The following is a 16,373-nucleotide window of genomic DNA, read 5'->3' as shown; positions in this document are numbered from 1 at the left end:
TCACCATGGACATCCAATCCCTCTACACCTCCATCCCCCACCAGTATGGTCTGAGGGCCCTTAGCTTCTTCCTCGAACAGAGGCCCGAACAATCCCCATCCACCACTACTCTCCTCCGTCTGGCTGAACTTGTTCTCACACTGAACAATTTCTCCTTCAACTCCTCTCACTTCCTCCAAATAAAAGGTGTGGCTATGGGTACCCGCATGGGCCCCAGCTATGCCTGTCTCTTTATGGGGTATGTGGAACATTCCTTGTTCCAGTCCTACTCCGGCCCCCTTCCACAACTCTTTCTCTGGTACATCGATGATTACTTCGGTGCTGCTTCGTGCTCTCGTCGGGACTTGGAAAAATTTATTAATTTTGCTTCCAATCTCCACCCCTCCATCATTTTCACGTGGTCCATCTCTGACACTTCCCTTCCTTGACCTCTCTGTCTCAATCTCTGGTGATAGACTGTCCACCAATATCCATTACAAACTCACCGACTCCCACAGCTACCTCGACTACAGCTCCTCACACCCCGCTTCCTGTAAGGACTCCATCCCATTCTCTCAGTTCCTTCGCCTCCGTCGCATCTGTTCCGATGATGCTACCTTCAAAAACAGTTCCTCTGACATGTCCTCCTTCTTTCTTAACCGAGGTTTTCCACCCACGGTCGTTGACAGGGCCCTCAACCGTGTCCGGCCCATCTCCCGCGCATCCGCCCTCACGCCTTCTCCTCCCTCCCAGAAACGTGATAGGGTCCCCCTTGTCCTCACTTATCACCCCACCAGCCTCCGCATTCAAAGGATCATCCTCCGCCATTTCCGCCAACTCCACCATGATGCCACCACCAAACACATCTTCCCTTCACCCCCCCCTATCGGCATTCCATAGGGATCGCTCCCTCCGGGACACCCTGGTCCACTCCTCCATCACCCCCTACTCCTCAACCTCTCCTATGGCACCACCCCATGCCCACGCAAAAGATGCAACACCTGCCCCTTCACTTCCTCTCTCCTCACCGTCCAAGGGCCCAAACACTCTTTCAAGTGAAGCAGCATTTCACTTGCATTTCCCTCAACTTAGTCTACTGCATTCGTTGCTCCCAATGTGATCTCCTCTGCATTGGAGAGACCAAACGTAAACTGGGCGACCGCTTTGCAGAACACCTTCGGTCTGTCCGCAAGAATGAGCCAAACCTCCCTGTCGCTTGCCATTTCAACACTCCACCCTGTTCTCTTGCCCACATGTCTGTCCTTGGCTTGCTGCATTGTTCCAGTGAAGCCCAACGCAAACTGGAGGAACAACACCTCATCTTCCGACTAGGCACTTTACAGCCTTCCGGACTGAATATTGAATTCAACAACTTTAGGTCTTGAGCTCTCTCCTCCATCCCCTCCCCCTTTCTGTTTCCTCCTTCCTTTTGTTTTTTTCCAATAAATTATATAGATTTTTCTTTTCCCACCTATTTCCATTATTTTTAAATATTTTTAAATCTTTTATGCTCTCCCCACCCCCACTAGAGCTATACCTTGAGTGCCCTACCATCCATTCTTAATTAGCACATTCGTTTAGATAACATCACCAACTTTAACACCTATGTGTTCTTTTGTTCTATTGTTGGTGACATCTTTTGATGATCTACACACACACCTTAAACCAGCTTATATTTCAACTCTTTCTTGGACTTGAACTCAAGTTCTGTCGAAGGGTCATGAGGACTCGAAACGTCAACTCTTTTCTTCTCCGCCGATGCTGCCAGACATGCTGAGTTTTTCCAGGTAATTCTGTTTTTGTTTTTGCTTCTATCACTGCTTGTTTGTCCCTACAACCACACCAACCCCCTCCACTTCTCTCTCTCTCTCTCTCTCCGCCCCCCCCCCCCCACACACCTTAAACCAGCATATATTTCAACTCTTTCTTGGACTCGAACTCAAGTTCTGTCGAAGGGTCATGAGGACTCGAAACGTCAACTCTTTTCTTCTCCGCCGATGCTGCCAGACCTGCTGAGTTTTTCCAGGTAATTCTGTTTTTGTTCCAAATCCCTACATGGCCTTGCTACTTCCTAGCTCTCTAATCTGCCCCATCCCTACAACACACTGCAATCTCTATGATCCTCCAATTCTGGCCTTTTGCAGATCCCCAATATTCATTGCTGCATAATTGCTGGCTGTGCCTTTAGTAGCTTAGGCCCTAAACTCTGGAATTCCCTCCTTAAATCAGATACTTTGCGGACACCATCACTTTCATCCCACTCAGCCTTTCCCCTCCCTTCATAGGCCAACAGCTGCTGGGGCATTTTCCTGAGTTTCTCCCCCTCCCACAATCCTTGACCTATGAACTCAAAATGCTCTTATCTTCTGAAGCTTAGATCCTCCTGGGGCTTTGAGGTCTGGTCCAACTCCTCACCTCCCACCCTTCTCATTGCATGCTGTCTACGTCCGAAAGCATCTCTTCCTCCTCCCCCACTCAAACTCGCTGATCTTCCCATAGCAGATGTCTTCCCTTCTGTGTTTGCTGCTCCTCCAATCACAGATTCCCCCTCTCCCATGTTGCTGCTCCTTCAATTACCAATTCTTCTCCTGCCAAGGTCGCTGCTCCTCCAGTCATACTTGCACATTTTCCCAGTCTTTCCACTTAAACTTTTGTGAGTGGAGTTTGATTCTCAACCTCATCCCCATGGCTGTTTGAACTCACTGTTGTGAGTGGCTGATTTAATACGATGTGTGGTATATTCCAGATTGCTGCACAGCCACACATGCACCTTTTGAGAGAACGATCGTGAGGATGATGTTCCGTGTGTGAGAACTATTTTGTAACTCTCGTGACATGAACCTGAGTGACCCGTACAGCTGATCTTTGTCAACGAAATCTAAATATTGTGTCTCAACCTGCTGAGTTCATTATTTTGTTGAATGTGCAAAGTGTAGCTGTTAAAGGGTGGCTTCCTGATGAAGCGTTTGACATTTGACATCCACTGGCAGGTAGCTAGTAACCAAAGGGCACAAATTTAAGGTAAAGAGCGAAAGAACCAGGGGAAGGGTTGAGAATATTTTTTATGCAACAAGTTATGATTTGGAATGCACTACTTGAAAGGATGGTGAAGCAGATTCAGTAGTAACATTCAAAAAGGAATTGAACAAATACTTGGAAAGGAAAAAAAATTGCAGGGCTACGGGAAACAGTAGATGAATGGGACAAGTTGGGTAAGTCTCAAATAAATACAATAGACACAGGAATGATGGGTTGAATAGCCTCCTTTTGTATTGTATAATTCTTATCAATTTTAAGCCTGTATAGTTAGCAATATCCCTCCTTTTTTTATACAAGCAGGATAACTTGGAATTTTCGCAATAACCTATGAGCCCCCAAAGATTGTCTGGAATAGTAGGAAATGTTTAAGGGCTGGATTTTATGGTCCCCGTGGTTGTATGGCGGCAGATGTTTGACAGGTAGAGGAGGCTGTGAAATTGGGCGCTATTCAGGGTGTCCACCTGCCTGCCCCAACTGCACCACAATTTTACCAGTGATAGGGGAGATACCAGGAGGCTTTTTCTGCCTGTGGGCCAATTGAGGCTCTGAAATTGATGATTAAGTGCCCTTCTCCCCCCCTCACTCCCTAATCAAACCCTAAGCTTCTTTTTCCCACTCCTCCCCCTCAGGTCCATTAGTGATGGCATTAACCCTTGTTTCCCAGTGCAGAGAGATGGAGCTCAGCCTGATTTCAGGCTGAGGCTGAATTCAATAGTCATCTGTAATATATTCAGTATCTTGTATGAACCTTTCCAGTTGTAATTCTCCAGGTCTACAGGTATAATAGAAGTGAAAATGGAAACTTTTTGATGCTGTAATTTTATCTTATTCTCAGGAACATGGAATTACAGAACGCCAACTTTTCAGAGGTATTTTCCATTATAAATTCTAATGACCACATTTATAATGAAAGCATGAAAATGAGGGCAGAACTTATGGATAGGATTTTGCAGGGCAGTGGTCACCCTCCTCACTGTCTGGAAAATTGGGGGGCAACCCCACCTCTGCTGGTAAGGAAAGTGTTGATCAGGCAGTTAATTGCCTGCAGTCGTGGCTTCTGCGGAGATCCCTCTCCCAAGAGTTACTGGAGAATCGGATGGCCAGCAACTTCTTAGTCCCACTGGAAGTGGCGGCCACTACTGGGACCGCAGCAGTCTCCAGAGCAGCAGCTATGGGGGAGCTCTAGAGTGCAGGTAAGTGGGGATAGATTTCAATTGGACAGACCCTGGCTAAGGATGAGGGTTGTCCATTGTGAGGGTGGGGGAGGGGGTGGGGTCTTTCAGCCGAGGCAGCCATTGTTGCTGGGATAGGGGCCTCCTTGGGCCACAGGGTGACTGATTAGGCTGCCTCCCCAGCCTGCAGGGAAGCCACCAGGATATACCTGGTGGGCTTTCCGTATGGCAAGGTGCCCACTTAAGTGTCTTAATTGGCCTAAGGGTGGGCAGGCTGCCTGCCACCTACCACGGTAAACATTCCAGCAGCAGCGGGAAGGTGACTGGCATGGCAGCTCCCAGCATCCCACCTGATTTTACATCTCCCCTCCCAGCCTGCTCCTTGGGGTCCTGTAAAATCCCATCTCTGGCCTCAATTCTGCTTCCATTATCTGAAGACTACATTTGGTCTTGATTCCTTGGGGCTGATCTTGATTTTCCCTTCACTGGGAATGAGATTTAAAACAGGCTGCCAGCACGCTTTCTCTTACATCATTGCAAGATCCATTCCTATTTGTGATAGTACCACAAAGGAATCAGCAGATCACTTTTATAATTTTCTTGATGTCTTTCTGCTTAAGGGAAAGATCAAAAATACAATTTTTAAAAATTCCATTGGTCAAAGCATAATGTGCTTTCACCACCCTGCACTTGCTGGGTACACGGTGTGAAGAAGAATTCTGACAATGATTGTTCTAAATTCAGCATCACTAGTTCTTTCGTTTTCAGTGAAATATAAGAAGCATTATCTAGTTAAACAGGGAGGATGCAACCAGTGTGCAAAACTGTGCAACAGAAATGCCCTCAGTGGAGTAAAAGGACAAACAAAAGCACAAACTCTTGACTGTTTTTTAGCTCATTCTTCAGTTATAATGCAAGCCACACCCAAATTGAAGTGGTCTGAATAGTCTTTTGAAGCAAAATATTGGTACATTTTTAAGATGTTGAGATAATGAGTATTTTTAGTTCACCCAATGCCAAACTCAATTATCGTTTCCTCTTGTTCTGCTTTCAGTTGCTGCCTCCTTTCAATGACGTGTGCGTACACTGTGTCAGCCTTGCACCTTTTGGAAGCTAATTCAGCTTTCAAACATTTGAGGCTCTTATTTTGTGACTGTGCATGAGGCCCTTTCATAAAGAGCAAAAACAAAAATACCTGGAAAAACTCAGCAGGTCTGGCAGCATCTGTGGAGAGGAATACAGTTAACGTTTCAAGTCCGAATGACCCTTCAACAGAACTAAGTAAAAATAGAAAAGAGGTGAAATATAAGTTGGTTTGGTGGGGGGTGGGGTGTTGGGACAAGAAGAGCTGGATAGAGGTGGAGATAACCAAAAGATGTCACAGACAAAAGGACAAAGAGGTGTTGAAGGTGGTGATATTATCTAAAGGAATGTGCTAATTAAGGGTAGAAAGCAGGACGAGCAAGGTACAGATAGCCCTAGTGGGGGTGGGGAGGGGGGAAGGGATTGAAATAGGCTAAAAGGTAGAGATAAAACAATGGATGGAAATACACTTAAAAATAATGGAAGTAGGTAGGAAAAGAAAAATCTATATAAATTATTGGAAAAAACAAAAAGGAGAGGGAAAATCGGAAAGGGGGTGGGGATGGAGGAGAGAGTTCATGATCTAAAATTGTTGAACTCAATGTTCAATCCGGAAGGCTGTGAGTCTGTTGTAGCTACTTGCAAATGTCGCATTGTATAATTGGGTTATTTATTGACCTGGCTGGTTGAATCAGAGAGCAACAACCTTGGCTTGAAACTGCTGCGCTCATAATATTGATTCAGAAGCTGTCCAGTTCAAAGAATATGCAGTGTCTCCTGGCTTGTTGGTATCTGGGACTAACCTTTGCACTGGTTACACTGTTTTCTGAAGGTGAAGTGGAATGAATGTTTTGAAAGGACAACTTAAGAGTTTCAGTCAATGTGCAATTTGTGTTGTACTGTTTTGTCTATGTCAGCATTGAGAACAAAGAACAGTAATACTTGCATAATTTCTTCCACCCTAGTTGCGGCTACTCTTAACTCTGAAAAGTTTCCCTCCCCCCATGAAGATGCTGACTGGTATCATTTCATTAGGGGTCGTGGATTGGGCTAGGGGTTCTGCTATCCAGTGACAGGGAGAGAAATCATGGGCCCTGGCACTTCTCCTGTTTCTGGGCCCCCAGGTGTCTGTGCAACAGAACTTTGAGGCCAGAGAATAAAGACTGAATTGTTTACAGTTGTATCAGTTTCATGATCAGCAAGTCTGAACACTCTGCTGATTGCTGCTTCTCACTATAATATATTCTCAATATTTACTATGCAACACAAATTTATCCAGATATTTCAATACCTCAAAAAACTCGTAAAAGAATCAAGATAGAGTGGGATAGCGAGTAGACAAAAGGACAAGATTGAGAATAATGTGCAGTGTAAAACAGGTTACTGATTCACCATGAGCCCATTATGCACTCCTGTCTGGGCAATTTCACCACACAAACCTGCTCACAGTAAACTTTGATTAGCAGCAAAATAAACAAAACTCCAGTCTTGGTTCCACCCTCTGTTCACAAGATAATTATGGATGTCAAAGGTCACCTAGCCCAGTTCACCTCATCCATCCCAAAATGACACACAAACATACGTATTAGGAGCATAGGAGCAGGAGTAGGCCATTTGGCCCCTCGAGCCTATTCTGCCATTTGATAACATTGCCTAAATTATACCAGTGACTACAACTCAAAAGTACTTAATTGCCTGTAAAGTGCTTGGGACATTGTGAAAGGTGTTGTATAAATGTAGGTTTTGTCTTTCTTTGATACCTGCATGCAGTAGGTAGAGTGTTTGTGTCAGTGATGAAATTGAAGGCCCAACTCTAAATCTCTCAGGATAATTAATCACAGAGCAATCAACTGATGTTAGAAAAGCGGTTAAGAAATCACTACATTTACAAAAATAATTCAAGTGTTTTCTTTATTCATTGATGGGATGTGGGTGTCACTGGCTATGCCTGCATTTATTGCCCATCCCTAATTGCCCTTGCTCAGAGGGCATTTAAGAGTCAACCACATTGCTGTGGGCTTGGAGTCACTTGTAGGCCAGACCAAGTAAGGGCTGCAGATTTCCTTCCCTAAAGGACATTAATGAACCAGATGGGTTTTTATGACAGTCGACAATGATTCTACGGTCATCATTAGACTTTTAATTCCAAATTTTTATTGAATTCAAATTCCAACACGGTGGGATTCGAACCCAGGTCCCCAGTACATTATCCTGGGTCGCTGGATTGCTAGTCCAGCAACAGTACCACTACACCATCGCCTCCCAGGTGTTGTCCAATAGAATTTAAATGCTCGCCAAACGTGTGGCGATCAGGTCATCATGTTCACCAAATGATACAAAATATATACAACATTAAATAAACCAATGCGCAATCTTTTGAAAATGGAGTTTGAGTTTTTGATCCATCAGCAATTAGACTGTGACACTCACTGCTAGAGCCAGGAGAACAGCTTCAGCAGGGTTTTGCAATCCAACTTTTCTGCAAAACAAGCCTGCTGTATACACTCTGAAAGGGTGGTTGGTTTGCAACAACCACAGCCATTTTCCTTTGCGCTAGGCATGACTCCAACCAGTGGAGAGCTTTCCCCTCTGCCGATCTCCATTGATTTCAATTTAACTAGGGCTCCTTAATGCCACACTCAGACAAATGCTACCTGATGTCAAGGGCGGTCACTCCCACCTCACCTATGGAATTCAACACTTTTAGTCATGTTTACATCAAGGCTGTAATGAGCTGAGTGGCCCTGGCGGAACCCAAACTAAACATTAGTTGGCAGATATTGTTAAGTATGTGATGCTTGATAGCGTAATGAATAGCAATCTACATTACTTTGCTGATAATTCAGAGTAGACTGATGGAGTGGTATTTGGCTGGAGTGGTATTTGGCTGGATTAAATTTGTCCTGCATTTTTGTAGGTTGAAAGTTATAACTGTAGATGAGCAATGGCAAAATTTAAAGAAATGTTTCATCATTTTCAACAAATTTTTCCATGGAAAATGTGAGCCACCTAAGAGGTTAAGGATAGAATTAGATTGAAAGAAGGGGCTTGTAATGTTGCCAAAAGATTCAGTAAGCCTGAGGATTGGGAGAGTTTTAGAAACCAACAAAGAATGGTGGAAAAATGGATGAAGGAGAAAATAGATTATGAAATGAGCAAGTAATCTAAAACAAATTTTAAAAGCTTCTACAAAAATGAGAGCAGCATGCCTTTAAAGGCTGAGACAAGAGGAACTATAATAGAGAATAAGAGTAAGGAATTTAAAAAATTGATATCAGTAAAGAAAAAGTATTGGAGCAATTGATGGAATTAAAAACTGACAAATCCCCTGGACTTAGTATCTACAGACACAATTCTGAAAGAGGTGGCAGAGGAGATAATGGATGCATTGGTTGTGATCTTCTAAAACTTCCTTGATTGTAGAATGAGACCAGTGGGTTTGAAGGTAGTAAATCTAGCATTGCTATTCAAGAAATGAGGGAAGAGAGAAAACAGCTAATCTGGCATCAGTCATCAGGAAACTTCTGGAATCCAATAAGAAAGTCGCAACTGAGCACTTAGAAATTCATAGCATTATTAGGCGGAGTCAGCAAAATTTTATGAAAGGAAGGTTGTTCAATCTTTTAGATTTTTCTTTGAGGATGTAACTGGCAGGATGGATAAGGGGGAATCAATTGATATAGTGTATTTGGATTTTCAAAAGGTATTTAATAAGTGCCCAGTGAAAGGTTGATGCACAGGCTAAGGGTTCATGGGGTTGGGGTAATATGTTAGAATGGTTAGAGGATTGGTTAAAGGACAAAAAGCAGAGTTGGAATAAATGGACCATTTTCAGGTTGGCAGGCTTTTACTAGCAGGTTGCTGTAAGATTGACCATTGGAGCTTTAGCTATTTACAATCTGTATTAATGACTTATCTTAAAGAACCAAGCGCAATGTAGCCCGGTTTTCTGATGGTGCAAAGCTAGGTGGGAAAGTAAGCTGTCAGGAAGACACACACTGTCTGCAGAGGGATATAGACAGGCTAACTGAGTAGGCAAGAAAATGGTAGACTGAATGAAATGTAAGGTGATTCACTTTGGTAGGAAGAATAAAATAGCAGAAAATTTTTCTAAGTGATGAGAAACTATTAAATATTAGCGTTTAGATCCTTATACCTAAAATATAGAAAGGTGACATAGGACTGAATTTTTCGGTCATTGGGCGCGCGCAATTGGTGGGTCTGGGAGTGGCTGGGAAACGGGCCCCCGACCGCGATTTCATGCTGGCTGGCCAGCCAGCTAGCATGAAATGTGCTCTGAAAAGCTCAGCGTTGTTGGGGTGGGGACGGGAAGAGGGCAGGTGACACGGTCACCACAGGCGTGGGTCAGCGCTGCGAGAGTGCTCCCTGAAGGCAGATAGCTGTCTCAGGGAGCCTGCAGGCCTGCAACTAAAAACAAAAGCAGCACAAAAATGTTCATGCATCACAATCAGTCAAATGCTGTCCCCAGATATTTATTTTTATTTTATTTCCTCACGAAAATTTCATCCTGCCATTGGATGAGGTTTGATGAAAAATGTGAAGGCCACCTGGCCGACTGGCAAGTCCGCCAACCATAAGGTTGGATGGGCCAGTAAAATCGCAGACAATTGCTCTGTTAATGGGATTAATTGCCCTCTTAATTGTCAGCGGGTGCGCTTCCAACTTTTGCTTGAGCCCGCTGGCTGAAATATGGCGCGAGTGTGCGATGACATCGGGCACTCAGCTGATGTCATCTGGTGCGATTTTATGCCTGATTGGGCCGGGCGCATGCCCGTCTGTGGGACGTAAAATTCTGCCCATGCAGATACAGAAAGCAATTAGGAATGCAAATAGATATGTTGGCCTTTATTGTAATAGGGTTGGAATACAAAAGGAAGGAAATCTTGGTGAGACCACACCTTGAGTGCTGTGTAGAATTTTGGTCTCCATACTTGAGGATGTACTTGTGACAAAGGTTCACTAGATTGATTCCTGGGATGAGAGAGTTGTCCTATGACAACATTGAGTAGAATAGGTTTATGCTCTCTGAAGTTAAGAAGAATGAGAGATGGTCTCATTGAAACACAAAATTCTGAGAGGGCTTGACAGGGTAGATGCTGAGAGGCTGTTACCCTAGCTGGAGAATCTAGAACTCGGGGGCCATGGCCTCAGGACAAGGGGCTGACTGGTTAGGACTGAGATGAGTAGAGATTTCTAAACTTGGAAGAATCTTTGGAAATCTCTGGTACAGCAGGCTTTAAATGCTCATTCATAGAGTATATTCAGCGATTGAAAGATTTTTGGAATCTAAGGGAATCGAGGGATATGGGGACCTTCCAGGAAAGTGGAGTTGAGGTAGCTCAGCCATAATTTTATTGAATGGTGAACAGGCTTATGTGCCTTGTGGTTTACTCCTCCTATTTCTTATGTTTTTGTGTTCTTACCTCCATGTGTACATTCCCTTTACCACCTTGTGCCTTAACTTTTGCATCACGTTTCTTATCTGGAATCTCATCCAACATTTCCTCATAGGAATGGAATGCAGTTGATTATAATGGCTTTCAGTAGGTGTTAGATGAAGTTACAGATAAGGGACTTGCAAAGGTTAAAGTGTATAGTATTAAAGGAAATGTTTGGGGGTTATATATACGTTTCCTGTGACTTCCTTTTCAAAAAAAAATACTTAGTCCAGTGTGACGTGCTCCTTGATGAACCTTTGCAAAATTCATTTGATATAATGGAGTTGCAGACTGGAGGCTTGTAAACGAAAAATAGCAAAAATCCTTTTGGAATTTGGGATTTAATGGACTAAGATTACCATCAGGGTGTAACACAACTTCACATTTCACCAGTTTGGAGTCCCTCAGAGACCTGAGTGCTGCTGATACAGCAACATTGAGTTTTACAGACAAGTAGGATTATGTAGATTGCTAATCCCCCTGCTGTGTCCTACTAACATACAAGGACAATAGGAGGGGAGTGGGTCTAATTGGATTCAAAACAAAAACAGAATTACCTGGAAACACTCAGCAGGTCTGGCAGCATCGGCAGAGAAGATTTTTTTATCTCTGGGTCTAATTGGATTGTTCTTTCAGACAATAGGCCTCATCCTTTGCTGTATGCTTCTATAAAGTGTGCAGGAAGAGGAAACAGAGTTGTTATTGGGTACTTTAAATTCATCTCCCCTCCTACCCAATAACTGACTGATAATGTTTAGTCTAGTGATGGGCAACCTAGGCTAGCGAGTGGGCCACATGAATGGCACTCCTTCATCTCAGTGGGCCACAAGATTGAAATTGGGCACGTACATGAACCATGGGCCCATGAATAAATATTTGCGGGGTGTGCTGATTGAACCACAGCAGCACTTTGGATGCAGAGGGAACGCACGGTTCTCACAGTCAATGTTGTGTGCAATCAGTACACATTTCACTTCACGGGCCCTTACTTTGTGTCTGTATTGCTTTAGTAATACCGGTAGGAAAAAGCCTACATGGACAGAAACCAGCAGAACCTGGCAACCCTGTACATGGGCAATGATCAACAAAGTGCCTCGTGGGCCACACGCAGGAAGAACCAAGGGAAAGGCCTGTGATAAGTTGGAGGGCAAGATTAATTAACTGCTCAATTGGGATGGTGGTGCAAGACCACAGGGGTGGTAATGAGTGAGACAAGTCAAGAAACAGAAAATGAGTCCAGAGGATGGTTACAGCAAAGTGGGAGGGAACCATAGAAAATCTGGCACATTGGAGAAGGCTTCCTTGGCCTGGAAGTGTGATGTAGAAAAGTGGATAGATCCAGAATTCTGGACACCCTGCTGGCTGTGTACTGATCTGGAATTATGACCCCAAGCACCAACATAACATTTCTTTCGCGCCCTGTGGTTCTGGTGCAGCCAGCCTCCATTCCCAGAAACTGCAGTGGGAGAAAATGGGAGCGGTGGTTAAGATCTTAATTTATTAAACTCAATCTTAAGGCCTGAAGGCTGTGCGGTAGCTAGTAGTAAACCTCCTATTTGTGGGATCTTACTGTGTGTAAATTGGTTGCCTCTTTCCTATATTGCTACAGTGACCACACTTCAAAAGTACTTTATTGGCTGTAAAATGGTTTAAGGAATCCTGAAATTGTGAAAGACATTTTATAAATACAAGTCTTTTTTCTTTTAGCTGAAGAGGTGCTTTTTGTTGGTGACAAATATAATCACTAACAGCAGAGGGTAGAGGCTGCCATCGTTAATTGTTTTGAGTGACCTGAGTGTTCAGTCACTTTTCCCGGGCCCATATGCAGCATCTTCCTGGCTCGCCTGTACAGACCCTTGCATGACCACCGGGGAGGGACCAGGAGATAGACTAGAGGAATGAGATAAGCATTTGCCCATCTGCTGTTCTGCAGTACACCCCAACATGTTACAGCATTGGTTTATATTACAGAAGAGCTGCAGTATGTCTTGGTATCTTGTCTTCCAAGTAGATTCATTGACCGACGAAGTCACATTAGTGAAACTATACTACTTTGCTCAATCAGGATCGCTTAATCAGAATCACTCAAAATTGCTTTGACAGTTGTATGTGTGTGTGTATTATTTTATGTCTGTGTATAAATGTATATTTTAACTAATTCAATTGAATCTTTGAGGTACATAGCCAATGGATATCACAAAACTTGACTTCCCTCAAGATTTGATTGTGCTGGCAATCGTTTTAACTGGCAAAAGAAATGCACACAAGTTCCTCATAAGAAAATGCTGAAATGCCCAATTTAAATCAGAATTGAAGTTAACCTATATTACTGAATTTTATAGACCCATGAGGTGAGCTTCTGTTGCAGTAATTGCACATGGACTACAGGTGGTCTCCCCCTCAAATCTATATTTCTGTGCTCCAAAGCATGGCAGTGTACACTGTTAATGTTTCATGCAGATAGGTTTATTATGAGCCAAGTGGCGTCTTATGGGCGTTAAAATTTTAGTCATCTGCACTATGTGACCAGTTTTGTCAGTTTCTTGGTCCATTATCAATGTTATTAGTTTACCAATTTATGGGTTTGATATCTGGGTTGCTAGTTTACCAGTTCCCGTTCTGCAACCTGTTACAAATTTACCAGTTTGCAGGCCTGATATTCTTGCAGCGGTTGGCTGTCTCTTGATATTATCATCTGGTCTTCAAGTGTTTGGGTTAAACTGGTCACCAAGAGTCAGTTCTTTAAATGTCAAGTAGTCTTATCCACTTACAACAGCAAATTGCATTTATATAACATCTTTAACATAGAAAAAACACCCCAAGGTGCTTCACAAAAATGGAAGCAGACAAAACTGGATGCCGAACCAAAAAAAAAGACACTGTGAAGGATAACCAAAAGCTTGGTCAAGGAGGTCCATGATAAGAAGGATTTTAAAGGCAGAAAGAGAGGTGGAGATCCCAGTGGCTTATGCCGGTGTCTTTTGATGTGGAGGCATTAGATATTAAAGCTATGAACGTTAGCAGTGACTTGACATTGTTGATAAAGAAAGTATTGGAACCTAAATCAAGATCCATGGCAGAAGGTGGCATCTGTCATCTCTACTTGGTGTTTTGTAAGCTTTTATTGTGCTTGACTAATATCAAAAACTCAATGTATTCATTTAGCCAAGTATATAATTTCTTTCCCAACTGAGTTTACTCTTGTGTGTTTTACTTTAGGGTTGAGTGAGATTTGGGTCACGTATACACTGAGGCAACTTGCCCTGCATTCTCCAGTAAGGGTATAAACCATTAAAATGCCACCACCGTCAGACATTGTGAAGGTGGCCATTGAATGGCCTGGGGCCTTCCCGAAATTGATGGAAATTGATCAGGTAAGAACAGAGTAAGAGATTACAAAATACAAATTTTATGAAAACTTTCATACAAAGCAAAGAACAAATGTTCACACTGACTTGGATTTAGCTCATCTAAAGGCTGACTAGGCCAAGTCTGAAACATAATATCAAGAACCAGTGGAGCGAATGGATCATGTGCCAACGGAACCTGCCACCAACTGAAGGTTGGCTGCCACCCTAGGCTATAATTCTGTCAAAAGAACTGAGTAAACCAGCTAATGGTGGCATCTCAAACTGGACCAGTGTCACTGATCTTCACTGGTAGTTCTCTGTCCCCTAGTCCCAGCCTGCTGACTGAAATAGTGAGTGAGTCGTGCTGTATGCTCAACATTAACTATAGTTTGAGATAGTTAAACAACCACAAGAGTCATTAGCTTCAGATGGCGGGTTGGGAAGAAAATGACTGATTGATAGAAACACTTAAGAGACACAGTTAAGTATATTGCTGAAGCTCTGTAGACTGGGGATCAGTAATTCAAAAATGTAATATTTAAAAAACATTTTTCCATTTTTATTGCAGAAAAAGCCTTTGGCTTCTATTATCCGGGAAGTCTGTGATGGGTAAGTGTCTTCAGGCACTCATTTCAATGTTTGTGGGCCAGAGCCCTGAAAGAAAATAGCTTGATGATGATGAAGGACTGTTATAACTTAGGAAGTCATGTGAACAGCATTAAATCAGAGATGTGCCAGTTGATTTGTTAATCTTGTTTAGTTTCTCATAGAGAAGACGGCCCAGGATTTGCACTTGTGATTTTCCCCATATGATTATCTTGGCTACAACTAGGAGATCATTAGGAGTGCAGAATCCACAGGGACTGAATAGGTGCCTACCATTTTGAGGGAGGAAGAAAAGACTCAGCTGATCTTGTGAGCTTTCTTTGTGTCTGGCTCAACTGTGTCATTGGCAGAGGCCTGGGAACAGATTGCTGGCCTTATTTAGGAGAAAGATCATCTTGGGAGGTGGGAAAATATATATACTTTTAAATGGAGGGTAGTGAAAAACCAAGGACCTTGGGTTAAAATGGAGAAGGTTTTGACAGAGGAGCTGATGAACTATAGAATGCACATTAATCAACTTTATTTCAGTAAAGCAAATTAACATAGAAGGAAAGGGGATCAAAAAAATTATGACAAGCTAATTTTTTAAATGAAAAATCTATTTGATTTTGGTTTCTTGACAGAGGTCCATGTAGATTCAGATAGTGAAAGGTATGTTTGCAACTATGGAAGCTTCTTTAAGTTAAAATGTTCAAACTGTAACAATGAACCTCCATTGTGGTCAATGGCTGTTTCAGTTTTGGAAGTAATTTCCTGTCAAAAAATGGTGAAAGACCAGTTCGAGCCAATGTTTTACCAGAACTCAGTGATGTAGTTCTTCATCTCTAGAGGATCCTTTACTGTGAGATCATTAATTAATTCTGTCTCATTAAACATTACCAGGTCTAAAATAGCCTGTTCCTTGGTTGTTCTGATCCTGTTTTCTGTTTCTTTCCTTTCTTGAATGGGGAAGAAGGGGGTGGTGGGGTTACATTTGCAGTGACCAATCCACTGGGATTTTTCCAGAATCTAAGGAATTTTGGAAGATTACAGCCAAAGCATCCACTATCTCTGTAGCCACTCATTTGAAGTCTCTAGAATGCAGGCCAACTGGTATGGGGGACTTGTCAGCCTTTAATCACATTAGTTCTCCCAGTACTTTTTCTCTAGTGATAGGGATTGTTTTAAGTTTCTCACTCCTTTTTGCCCCTTGATTTTCTACCATTTTTGAGATGCTTTTAATGACTTCTTCGCTGAAGGCAGGTACACAATGCTTGTTCAAAGCCTCTGCTGTTTCCTTATATTCCGATATTAATTACCCAGTCTCATCCTCTAAGGGACCAGTGTTTACTCTAGATGCTCTCTCCCTTTTTATATACTTGTAGAAGAACTTACTCTCTGTTTTTATATTCCTTGCTAGTTTACTCTCTCATTCTAATTTCTCTCTCTTTATTATTTCTTTTGTCATCCTTTGCCTGTTTCTCAAGTTTTCTCAATCTCCTAGCCTATCACTAATCTTAGCAGTATTGTACACCTTATCTTTCAATTTGGTACCATCCTTAACATTCTTAGTTAGCCACAGATGATTCATCCTTTTCAAAGAGTGGTTCATTCTCAATGGAATATATCTTTTAGGCGTTTGGTAGTACAGAACTTGAGTACTGCTGAAACAAGAGACATTTTTTGTCAAAGCTTTCCATCTTGCA

At 42.7% G+C, this 16,373-nt stretch overlaps 1 protein-coding gene across 5 annotated transcripts in view; it reads left to right on the top strand.

Annotated features, from left to right (window-relative positions):
• elmo1 (engulfment and cell motility 1 (ced-12 homolog, C. elegans)) overlaps positions 1 to 16,373 on the top strand; it is a 277,120-nt gene that overhangs the window by 42,475 nt on the left and 218,272 nt on the right. For all 5 annotated transcript variants that reach the window (XM_041184319.1, XM_041184321.1, XM_041184320.1 and 2 more), the window contains exons 2-3: positions 13,952 to 14,106; positions 14,651 to 14,691. In XM_041184319.1, coding sequence (XP_041040253.1) covers positions 14,029 to 14,106; positions 14,651 to 14,691 — 119 coding nt within the window. In that variant the 5' untranslated portion in view covers positions 13,952 to 14,028. The remainder of the gene's footprint in view (positions 1 to 13,951; positions 14,107 to 14,650; positions 14,692 to 16,373) is intronic.

This window comes from Carcharodon carcharias, chromosome 3 (assembly GCF_017639515.1).
Source record: "Carcharodon carcharias isolate sCarCar2 chromosome 3, sCarCar2.pri, whole genome shotgun sequence".
Classification (NCBI taxonomy): domain Eukaryota; kingdom Metazoa; phylum Chordata; class Chondrichthyes; order Lamniformes; family Lamnidae; genus Carcharodon; species Carcharodon carcharias.
The sequence above is the reverse complement of the archived record's forward strand: the minus strand, read 5'-3'. Positions and strand labels throughout refer to the sequence as shown.